This window comes from Mobula birostris, chromosome 9, assembly GCF_030028105.1.
Source record: "Mobula birostris isolate sMobBir1 chromosome 9, sMobBir1.hap1, whole genome shotgun sequence".
NCBI classification, from domain to species: Eukaryota; Metazoa; Chordata; class Chondrichthyes; order Myliobatiformes; family Myliobatidae; genus Mobula; species Mobula birostris.
In genome coordinates this window covers 37,935,811-37,948,386 of record NC_092378.1, presented here as the reverse complement: position 1 = coordinate 37,948,386, position 12,576 = coordinate 37,935,811, and the positions used below count along the sequence as shown (strand labels likewise).

Below are 12,576 nucleotides of genomic sequence, written 5' to 3'. Positions count from 1 at the left end.
TATTGAATTGTAAATTTTACTTACTTTTGTAATTTCTTCCAAAGTTAATTTTATGAACACAATGACAACAATGTTAAAAACTGCTAAATAGATTAATTCTCTAAGAATTAATACCAATGTAATAATAGACTCTGTGCTGCTTTTATTTAATTTTCAGTCATTAAACTGAAACTACATGAACAGATTAACAATGCATTGAAACCCATTTCTAATTTCATTACCTACATCAAGTGAACCAAAAAATGCTTTTAATTACAAAGTCTTACGACACTGCCAGGCTGCACTAATTCATAGTAGTTTTTATCTGCAGTGTTATGGAAATAAGTTTGAGCAGAAGCTAGAAAAGTTTACTAAATACTAATGGAATATGTTGATTGGGTCCAAAGCAAAAGCTTTTGGACACATTATTAAACCCTAAACAAATTATAATTACTACATTTTCCAAATGGAAGAGGAGGCCATAATTTAGTGAAATAAAGAATGAAGATTATATAAAAACAGTGAAAAACATACAGTATATATACAAATTAGTCAGTACAGTCTCTTAATAAATTAGAGAGAAAACAATAAGCCAAAAGTAAATACTGGAACATCAAATCAGAACTTTCTTCTTACCTTGATCATCTCATGCCATTTTGTTCTTGCTTTATTAGATAAGTAGTCATGAGCCTGCTCGCAAATCAGGTAAGTATCATCTGTGTCTTCTCTTGAGCTACAATTAAATGAAAGTTATCATTGTAAAAATTATTTCTTTTTATGTTAATATCTTGAATAGAGGAATACTTTCTGCCTCCCAACCGCCAAAAGATTAACTAATTTATTATTTAGAGCTATTATAGGAAAACTCTAAAACTGTTGTCCTGATTGCAATTGTACCATTTTATTCGAATCCTAGTTTGAGAGCCTTGGAGTCCTGTTTCAGATTATTTATTCCTAGCTCACTGCAAAACTGAATATTAAACACTAAATATAGTTTTACTATAGAAAGAGAAATAGAATAGCATGAAATTTAGGTAAGCATACAAGAAAGTAAATAGACCACAGGTGCAGGCAACATATACACAGTGCTACAGTGCTTTGGACTATGATCACACCAGCATTTGTAGCACCAGGCTCACAGCCAAATGGTCGGAGATGGTTGCTACAACGACTATCCCTTTTAGAACATTCCAGAATTTCACTTACTTCTTGGTAAAGACAGATGCAAAATACTCATACTACCCACTTCTATAAATAGATATACTTTATGATCCTTTACAATTGACCTCTTTGGTCCACCTACAGCTCTGTATTATTTATTTCCCTTTAAGATACCACTGGATTCCCTTTTATGTTGGCAGCCAAATTATTCTTTGCCTCTCTTATTTGCACTTCTCTGATCTTTCCACATTTTATTTGGAATCTGACAACTAATCACATATTCTAATCACTCAATTCAGAACTGCAGAAGAAATAGTCCAGAAAGATGTCATCCCCATAAGAAGAATTAGTGAGTCATGCAGTATCTAAATGTGCAAGGTGACTATTTTAAGTACCGTTCTATCACTGACTTAGTATTACATTTCAAAAAAATATTTTGTGTTTCACATTTCGCACATCTAAATGTTCTGCTCCCTTCTGAATCCTTAATACAAGAACACATCTCAGTTGTCATTTGCGCATTTCTTTCTGCAGATTTTGCATGGCAGGACATAGAAGGACGGGAATAACAAACAGGGAAGGCAGAATTATTTCCTCATTATTTATGAGGATGAGAAAGAACGATAAAACACTTAAAGTTACCTGTGGAGATGAGCAACAAACATCCAGATCAAAATTCCTCCACTGTAAGAACTTACCTTATATAGTATATATACATAAAAAGTCATAATGCCACAAAGAGGATGGACAGTATTCCTGAGGATTGGATAAGTAAACTACAAAGCCCCTCAAATGATCAGATCATGTTGCTAATAATCACTTTGACAGGGATAAAGAAATAAAACTGAAAATGTATTTAAGGCCGAGAATATGGAAGAATGTCCATATTGCACATTTTCCCACACTTCCCACTTTTCTATGAGCTGCTCACTGTCTTTGTATTAGTTTTACCTTTAAATTATTCTTACATTTTTCATTGTCTAATTGAGATGCTGTTATATATTTTCAGTCTCCAGCTTTTATTTTCATATCTTCCATTAAGTCAGCCTCATGAACACCACCTCCACTAACATCATATTCATCAATAACTGTCTTCACCTGAAGAAAGACCCAGCCCTGCCTCCTACTGACGTTTGCCAGACAATGGTGGAAAGTTGCACGCATTTTCTGGTTTTGTCTCAGGTTTGCATATTTTAAAGTCTTTTTGCTTTCTATTCATATTCAAACAATACATTTTCACTTCCAAACAAATTTAATGGATGAAAATAGAAGAGTGAGCTTTAAAAAGCAGTTATACACTGACTTGTGGGCTGATTTATTCCAGCGCTGATCTTGCTTGGACTCTATTATCCTAATTATCTTAAGGAATTCCAAATATGTTAGTTTTGACTCGGGTAGAAGTCCCAACATCTCTAAAAATCGATGATATTCGGTTGTTGTGACTGTAAGTGGAAAGTCATCAAGCAGAGTACGGAAGTCGTACATCGTAATTAATCCATCGTGGTTACGGTCTAATTGGTCAAACAATACGTGAAAATCCTTGAAAAAAATTAGTACATAATTAATAATATTACCCAGTTTCAGGAGTATGATTTTAAAAAATTAAAAATACTAAAAATCACAAACCTAATTGTTCACAGGTAACACATTATCAATAAGTAATAAAAACTGCAGCATTTCCCCAGCATTATCTAAATTGCCTTACCGAAGATGAATGTTTCACTTTTTCAAAGATGTAATTAAAACAATCATCAGCAATCATGCGTCTCATTTTCCAGTCAGCCCCTTTACTGGAAGATTGTTTTATTGCAACATCTGGACTTGCAGTTCTGTAATCTGTAATCCAGATAAAGAAATCATTAAATTAAATGTTTGATTATACCTGGAAGAAAAAGAGCAGGAGTAGGCAATCTTGCCCTTCAAATCTGTTCACCATTCTTAGAGATCATAGCTAAAATTCTACCCCAGCACCATTTCCAAAAGTACCCGTTCATCTCCTGATGGGCAAAAATCTGGTCATATCTGTTATGAAAAATACACAGTGACTGAGCATCCAGAGCCACCTAACAGAGTAAATTCAAAAGGTTCATCACACTCAGCAAAGGAAGATCTCCTCATCTCAGTCCTAAATGGCCTACCCCTTGTATTTGCAAACTGTATTCCCGAGCCACCACCACCCACTTTTTGGTAAATCAGAACTTTCCCCTGATCTTGGAGCTGAATCATCAGTAAACCTTCCTTGGAGTTCAGATGTGGACATTAACGGAACTCTGGAAATGAAGGCAATGTAATGATAAGGGTTTTGAGAACATAGTCATAGCAGTTGGATGGGTGGTGCAGTTTATCCACTCATTCTAAACTGAAGATCAACTATTCATTTCAGTCATGTAGGTGTAGTCACAGCATGCAATCCATTATTCCCAACTTTAAACTGACAGCATTACAGATACAGACAAAACCAAATACAACAGACTTCTCTGCATCAGGGAAAGTATATTCCAAGGATGCCAGGCATCTGTAGTCTTCACTATTATCATGCATTGGACTGATGAAGGTGAAAGTTTTGCCAACTTATGTGAAGCCCTTTTTATTTGGGCGACAAGGTTCAATGTAACAAAGTCAAGGGTAAGCACAATGTCCCACATCTCATTTCCCTAATTCTTTCAATTGAGAAGAACTGAATTCTTGTAACCTGGCTATTTCTAGTGCAAAATGTGTTTGAGATTTCTGGGTTAAATCATGCCAAGCTTGCCAGAAACGCAACTATTTGCAAATCACAGAGGATGTATTTTCGGTCATAGTTATGTCTGAGATTATCCTTTAATAATGCTTCCTCAGAAGACCTTAACTTGTAGACAGAAGAGATTGAAGATGCTGCAATCTGAAGCAAAAATCAGTCTGACTGAGGAACTCTACAGGACAAGCAGCATCTGTTTGGGGTGGGGAAGAAGGGGGGAAGGATTATCTCTCACCCTGTCATACCTGCCCACCCAATACACTATCCCCTTCCCCCCACCAATGCTACTTGACCACTCAGATCCTAACTTGTGCCTCGGAATCCCGTTTATTTAACTGGTCTCCAATCACATTCAATATCCTATCCACATAACCCAATCTCACTCACCCCCCTGTCATTGGACTCTGGCATGGTGCCAGAGTATTAGAAAATTGCAAACGTTACTCCACTCTTTAAGAAAGGAGGAAGGCAGCAGTTAGCCTGACCTCAGTGATTGGGAAGATGTTAGAGTCAATTGTTAAGGATGAGGTGATGGAGTACTTGGTGACACAGGACAAGATAGTACATAGTCAGCATGGTTTCCTTCAGGGAAAATCCTGCCTGATGAACCTGTTGGAATGCTTCGAAGAGATTACAAGTCAGATAGATAAAGGGGATGCAGTGGATGTTGTATATTTGGACTTTCAGAAGGCCTTTAACAAGGTGCCACACATGAGGCTGCTTATCAAGTTAACAGCCAATGGAATTACAGGACAGGTACTAACATGGTTAGAGCATTGGCTGATTAGTAGGAGGCAGAAAGTGGGAATAAAAGGATCATTTTCTGGTTGGCTGCCAGTGACTAGTGGTGTTCCGCAGGGGTCGGTGTTGGGACCACTTCTTTTTATGCTGTATATAAATGAGATAGATGATGGAATAGATGGCTTTGTTGTCAAGTTTTCAGATGATATGAAGATTGGTAGAGGGGCAGGTAGTGTTGAGGAAACAGATAGGATGCAGAAAGACTTAGACAGATTGGAAGAATGGGCAAGAAAGTGGCAAATGAAATACAATGTTGGAAAATGCATGGTCATGCACTTTAGTAGTAGAAATAAATGTGCAGACTATTTCCTAATTGGGGAAGAAGTCCAGGAATCTGAGATGCAGAGTCCTTATGCAGAACAGCCTGAAGGTTAACTTGCAGATTGAGTTGGTGGTGAGCAAGGCTAATGCCATGTTAGCAATCATTTCAAGAGGTCTAGAATGCAAGAGCAAGGATGTGATGTGGAGGCTTTATAAGGCACTGGTGAGGTTTCACCTTGAGTATTATGAACAGTTTTGGGCCCCTCATCTTAGGAAAGATGAGCTGGTATTGGAGAGGGTCAGAGGAGGTTCGCAAGGATGATTCCAGGAATGAAAGGGTTATCATACGAAGAATGTTTGATGGCTCTGGGTCTGTACTCACTGGAATTCAGAAGAATGGGGGGGGGGGGTGGAATCTCATTGAAACCATTCGAATGTTCGAAGACCTAGACAGAGTAAATGTGGAAAGGATGTTTTCCGTGTGGGAGAGTCCGGGACAAGAGGGCACAGCTTCAGGATAGAGGGGCGCCCTTTCAAAACAGAGATGCAGAGAAATTTCTTTAGCCAAAGGGTGGTGAATTTGTGGAATTTGTTGCCATGTGCAGCTGTGGAGGCCAGGTTGTAGAGTGTATTTAAGGCAGAGATTGATAGTTTCTTGATTGGACATGGCATCAAAAGTTATGGGGAGAAGGCTGGGAACTGGAGTTGAGGAGGAGATAGAAAAAAGGATCAGCCACAACTGAATGGCAGAGCAGACTCGATCGGTCAGATGGCCTAATTTTTTTAGATTATGAAGACACGCAGTCCTCTTTTATTGTCATTTAGTAATGCATGCTTTAAGAAATGATACAATATTTCCTCTGGTGTGGTATCACAAAACACAGGACAGACCAAGACTGAAAAAAACTAACAAAACCACATAATTATAACATATAGTTACAACAGTGCACAATACCATAACTTGATGAAGAAGTCCATGAGCACAGTAAAAGTTCAAAGTCTCTCAAATATCCCACACCTCACGCAGATGGGAGAAGGAAGAAAAACCCTTCCTGCCATATCCGACCACGGTCTGACTCTGAGTCATCCAAAAACTTCGAGCTCTGATCAGCTCTCCAACACCGAGTACTGAGCGCCATCTCTATCCGAATGATTTGACCAACATCTCGGTCGCCAACAGCAGGCAAAGCCGGGGATTTTGAGGCCTTCCCTCCGAAAGATTCCCAACTGCGCAGTAATGACAGCAGCGAACGGGCGTTTCAGAATTTTTCCAGATGTTCCTTTGTGCTTTCACGTCCATCTCCATCAAATCAGAATTGTCCACGGCCCCTATTTAACGGATTCGATATCATTTTTCACCGGAGAGCTGTGCGCGCACGGCGCGGTGCTTCTCTCTCCTCCCTGCCCGCCTGATCCAATGCCTATCTGCCTTGAATCACGCCTCTTTCCACCATCTCATAATACAACCATTGTCAGTTGATTCAATGTTAAAGCTCACAATCTCTAAGGACTCAGCCCCAGCCTTGGACTTTATAATTCTCTTTCACGCAATTCCCCAAAATGGTAAAGTGCATAAAGTTAAGAGTTATTCAGCAACACAACAGATCTTGGTCTTAGTTGCTGCTGAATTTTGCTGCAATGGTATTGGTATTTTGTCACACATACTGAAACACAGTGAAGTGTTTATTTTACATACCATCCAGACAGATCATGCCATATGTTATTACACTGAGGTTAAAAAAAAACAATGTAGAATATAGTGTTACAGATAAAATGGAAGACAGGTAGACAAATAAGTAGCAAGACTATGACCAGGTAAACTGGAAGGTCAAGAGTTCATCTTTTAAGACGAGAGGCCACGTAACAGTAGGATAGAAGCTGTCCTCGGGTCTGGTGGTTCATGCTTTCATATAATTGGCCCATCGTGAGAAGAGAGAATAAAGAATAACTGAAGTAAAAATGTCTTGATTATGCTGGCTGCTGATATTGAGACAATCAATGGAGGGGAGGTTGATGTAATCCATGAACAAATTGTCACTGACAAACTACACAACAACTTATAACATAGTTCTCTCATGCCAATGAATTTCCTATTCTACCTAATACAATCGTGAATGGGCAGGTAGAGCATTTCTGTCGCTTGCAGGGAGGAGATTAGTGGGGAAGGATGAATGGACAAGGGAATTATAGAGGGACCAATCCCTGCAGAAAGCTGACAGTGGGGGGTGGGGGGGGGGAAGGTGAAGATTTGTTAGTGGTAAGATCCCATTGAAGATGGCAGAAGTTGCAGAAAATAATGTGTTGGATGTGCAAGTTCATGAGGTGGTAGGTGAGGACAAGAGAAACTTTCCCTGTTAAGTTGGTGGGAAGATGGGGTGAGTGCGGATGTCTGGGAAATAGAGGAGATGTGGGTGAGGGCAGCATCAATGGTAAGTAAGGGAAACACTGTCCTTTGAAGAAGAAGGACATCTGTCCTGGAAAGAAAAACCTCATTCTAGGAACAGATGCGGTGGGGATGAAGGAACTGAGAAAAGAGAATAGCTTTTTTTTTACAGGAGACGGGGTGGGAAGAGTCAAGACAGCTGTGAGAATTGGTAGATGTAAAAAAGATGTCATTAGACAGTTTGTCTCCAGAGATGGAGACAGGAAGATCGAAAAAGCGGAGAGAGGTGTCAGAAATGGGCCAAGTGAATTTAAGGGCAGGGTGGAAGTTGGAGGCAAAGTTGATGAAATTGACGAACTCAGCATGGGTGCATGAAGCAACACCAATGCAGTTGCCACTGTAGCTCAGAAAGAGTTGGGGAGCTTTACCATGGAAGGCTTGGAACATGGACTGTTCCACATAGCCAGCAAAAAGGCAGGAATTGCTGGGGGCCACACGAGTGTACATGGCTGCCCCTCAAGTTTGGAGAAAGTAGGAAGAGCTAAAGGAGAATTGGTTGAGGATAAGGACCAGTTCTGCCAAACAGAGGAGGCTGGTGGTGGAGGGGAACTGGTTGGGTGTTTTGTCAAGAAAGAAGCAGAGAGCTTTAAGGCTTTCTTGATGAGGGATATAAGTATATAGGGACTGGACATTCATGGTGAAAATGAAGCAATCAGGACCAGGGATTTGAAAGGTTTTGAGGAGATTAAGAGCATATAAAGTGTCACGGATGTAGAACTGAAGGGACTGAACCAAGGGGGATATAATAGCGTCAAGGTATGCAGATGTGGGTTCAGTGGGGCAGATGCAAGCTGGGACAATGGGCCTACCTGGACAGTCAGGTTTATGGATCTTGGGTAGGAGGTAGAAATGAGCAGTGTGGGGTAAGGAAACAATGAGTTCGATGGCAGTGGATGGGAGATCACTAGATTTGATTAGGCTGGTGATGGTGTCAGAGACAATGTTCTAATTGAATTTGCAATATCTTGGTTACCTTTGAAGTGTTCAGAGAAGTCATGGAAATCCAAGTCTTGATTCTTGAATCCCAGTACATTAGCCAGAATGTTAAACTGATGTTCGTCCATGATTATGCCACAATCTTGTAGCACCTAAAATACAAGGGAATGAACATTATGTTGTAAATTTGATTTTAGCCTAAAAATTATAATACAGATAAAAACACAAGCTAACATGGAGCTACAGACTTGATCGAAGGCATTATTTTATTTAGCTGCAGGAGAAAAACTTTCTTATGTGCATAATGAATATTCAACATGAATTATGGTTCTCAACCCTGGTTTTGCATAATAACCAAAATTTTCAGAAGTTCCCAGTTCACACATCATGACAGCAGTACAGTACCTCTTCTAGTGTAGTAGCGGTCCCTAGTGGTTCTAAATCAGACTGCCATTTGGTGGAGTTGTTGGGGTGGGTACAGAAACAGGCAAACTTTCACCAGTGATCAGTAATCATGATTTCAGAAATTGTCATCCACCAGAATTATTTAGAGGGCAACCCCATAATGAAAGTAGAAATATCATTTGGAACATCAGAAGAGACCTAGTGGTGTACAATTTGCTAGTTAAGGCCAACAGATGTGTGGCATTCTGCAGGCATTACCTCAATAAATTTTGACCTTCAGTGTACGCACATCTGAACACAGAGTGCTAAAGGCCAGTTGTTTAGACTTCAGAAAACCAAGAGGATGAAGGGAAAGGACAGCAAGATTTAGAAACCTGCAATGAAAAGGGATATTTTAGTTTAGTTAAAGGAAAAATGGAAACTTGTATAAGGTTTAGGAAACTGGTATCAGGCGAGACCTTTGAGAAATATAAGGGAATCTGGAAAGAATTTAAACAAAGAATTAGGAGGGCTAAAAAGGGCGGAATGTCCTTGGCAAGTAGGATTAAGGAGAATCTGAAGGCATTTTATACCTATATTAGGAGCAAAAGGGTAGCATGATGGGAAAGGGTAGGTCCACTCAAGGGCAAAGGGAGGAATTTACGCAAGTAGCCAGAGGAAATGGTCAAGGTCCTAAATGAGTACATTGCAATTAGTATTCGTAGTGGAGAAGGACATGAATGATGTTGAGATCAGGGAGAGGTATGTTGATAATCTAGGGTATCTTGGAGATTTTGAAAAACATTGAAATTGATCTATCCCAGGATACTGTGGGAGGCTAAGGAGGAGACAGCTGTGGATTTGACGGTGATCCTAATTGATTGGAAAATACTTCATTAATACCACAGGCATAAAATAAATAAAAGCATAGTTACTTTGAAGATAAAAGCAGAATTTTTAAAATCTTGGAAATTTACCTTTGAAAGTAATGGAAACGTATCAAAAGAGCAAAATAACAGGTATATATATTTTAATCAAAGTTAAAGAAACTCGTTGACATACACGCCATGTATACAATGATAAGCTTTTTTTAATAACAGCTACCATTATCTTTCAACTACTGGGCAAATAGAACTTAAGAAGAGTATAGCAAAGCATGAGTAATGATATTTTAAATAAACCGGAATAAGCTAGTGAGAATTTAAGGTACAGGAATAGGATACAGCTGTTCTTTCATTAAATAAAATGATTGCTAATTGACTGTAACCTCTGCATTCCAGTCTACCAGCGGTGAGATTGCATCTTCACTCTCTACTTGCTTATTTGTCAAGAGCCTATCTACCTCTGCCTTGAAAATATTCTGATTCCACCTTTCCTTGAAAGAATATTTTGAAGGTTCACAGTTTTCTGAGGGAGTTCTTTTTCACATCACCATCTTGAATGGATCATTCATTTTTAAATAATGATCTCTAATTCTAGATTTTCATGACAGGAAACAACCTGCCCATCATTACACCGTCAGGATATCTCATGATTTTGTATGTTTCAATCAATTCCCCTCTAAATTTACCAAAACCCTGGGCAGACATGCCTTTCCTGTCCAAATGTCTCTCCAAGACAAGCTGTCCATTCTAAGTATTGGTTTGTTAAATATAAATACTTCAAATGCTTCAAATATATTAACATCCTTCCTTGAATATGGGGACTTATGATGTACTCCTGATGTTGTGATATTAATTGTCTCTACAACAAAAGCACAATTTCACTAAATTGTATTCAGTTTCATTTACAAACAAAAATGAAACTTTTCTTTTATCTTCCTTAATTACTACCGAAGTTTCTTGTGAATTTTACATTAAGCCATCCACATACTTTGGCACCTTATAGCTTTGCAATCTCTCATCATTTAGATTTTTTTTTTAAATTCCCTGTCAAAATGGACAATTTTTGATCTTCCTACATTACCCACTCCCTTAGCTTACTTCCGTCTCTTTGTTGCCTCCTCATTCCTCCTTTACCATTTACCCTCCAATAAATTTTTGAGCCTTCACCGAATTCAGCAATCAAACGGAGGTAACTTCTGTCATATTTAACCTCTTGACTGTGCTCAGTAAATTTATTATTTTACAAGGCCCTGTTTGAAAGTGTGTGTCTGCACATGGAATGGAGAGTGGATCAGACTTAGCTGCTATGCTCTGGGATTATTTCTCTACCAACATCACTTTTTTGGATCACAAATCAGCCAACATCCTTCATCATGGAATTGCTGGCAGAAGACGATGGATGAAAGCCAATAAGTATTGCCTCATAAAAGAGAAAGAATAAAGTAGTATGCTTTGACAAAGATCATTCATGTGTCTTGGTACATTTCCTTCTGTTATGTCTGAACAGAAGAAATGGAAAATCAGAGCAAATAAAAAAGCTGACAGAAGAAAAACAACAACCATCTGTAACTTCCATTCACGATTATCATCGACATGCAGTTTGAACTGATTCCTCTCCATTTAACTTCATCATTTTGCCTTATTGAATATTATCTTGTCTAAATCAAATGAGGTTATTTTTACTCAAAAATTCAGACCTTTTTGAATCCTTCCTGGTTGATTTTGCCAGTACATTGGTTTTTATGGGTAAGGAAACTTTTTCTAATGTTACTGTCACAATAGGTAATACGTTCCCAAAGCTCTGATTTTACTTCATTCAAAGTCATCGCCTTGCAAAACATGGAATCCTCATTTTCTTTCTTTATGAGCCTGAAACATAAACAATAAATGTTACAGCTATCCATTGAAATCACTTAGTAATAGAACAGCTTTAAAATAATAGTGTTTTTTTTAAAGAGTAGATGGCACTGGTGTTTCTCTGAGGAAATTAAGGATGTTGCTGTTTTCCAAATGACAAACCTCACGGTTTGCTCACAGTTCTGAAATCATTCCTTGGAGACCATACTGAGGGAAAATGAATGCAAATGGTTTTATGCATTCATTCAAGTCTATTTTGGGGGGGGGGAGGGGGCTGATATTCATATAATTCTGATTCATCTGTGGGTACGCTAACTTACAGCTTTGACTCATATACCAAAATATAAATACATTACATTTTAAATCAATAGCTTGTAATTACCAAGGGAACTAATTTCCATTGGGCATTTGATGCAATACGAGTGCCCTTTCACTCAAAGAAAGTTTTGTCCTATTTTACTTGGATCACAATTTAAGAAAATCATAGTTGTTTATTAAAGGAAAAATAAAACCAGTAAGACCTCAAGATCTCTCATGTAATGAAGAAAACAAAATTGTTATCCTTAATTATATCATGCAACAAAACTATGTGATAGTGTGAGAGGTGGAGAGAAAGGAACATCTATGATATCTTGGTAGAGAACAAGCTTAGCCAAGTGAATCAGTGATGGCAGATAACTTTCACCAAGTCCTTGATATTTACTTAATATAGCTTTGAAATATTACCTGTTAATTTTCAGCACAACTTTAGATCTAAATATGAAAATCATTCATAAACAGACTCTGAACATCACAGAAGTGGAACTGCTAGGTTTCTACAAAACTCCATGAAGTTTCACTGAAAATGATTCACTTCTATTCACTCAATTTAGACAATTTTTAATTTTATTGTATAGTAGATTTCAATTTTAGATCTCAAATAGTAACACCAGAGATCTCAGCAAACTTTCAACATACTTTCAAAATATTGTGCATAATGTTCTATTCACGATCACGTTAGCCAAATAACCAACTAGGATTATAACTTCCAGAACTTAACATAAAACTAATAATTTTTTTCTCTACAATTAAGGCTCCAGTTATAACAACAGAATTGTTTTTTTTCCTAGAAGGCATATCACATCCTAATATTC

At 38.2% G+C, this 12,576-nt stretch overlaps 1 protein-coding gene across 2 annotated transcripts in view; it reads right to left on the bottom strand.

The window, feature by feature from the left end:
- efcab6 (EF-hand calcium binding domain 6) overlaps nucleotides 1-12,576 on the bottom strand; it is a 109,516-nt gene that overhangs the window by 43,954 nt on the left and 52,986 nt on the right. For both annotated transcript variants that reach the window (XM_072267851.1, XM_072267849.1), the window contains 5 exons: nucleotides 11,284-11,455; nucleotides 8,356-8,470; nucleotides 2,846-2,976; nucleotides 2,444-2,679; nucleotides 616-712 (listed from right to left, as the gene is read on the bottom strand). In XM_072267851.1, the coding sequence (XP_072123952.1) occupies nucleotides 616-712; nucleotides 2,444-2,679; nucleotides 2,846-2,976; nucleotides 8,356-8,470; nucleotides 11,284-11,455 (751 nt within the window). The remainder of the gene's footprint in view (nucleotides 1-615; nucleotides 713-2,443; nucleotides 2,680-2,845; nucleotides 2,977-8,355; nucleotides 8,471-11,283; nucleotides 11,456-12,576) is intronic.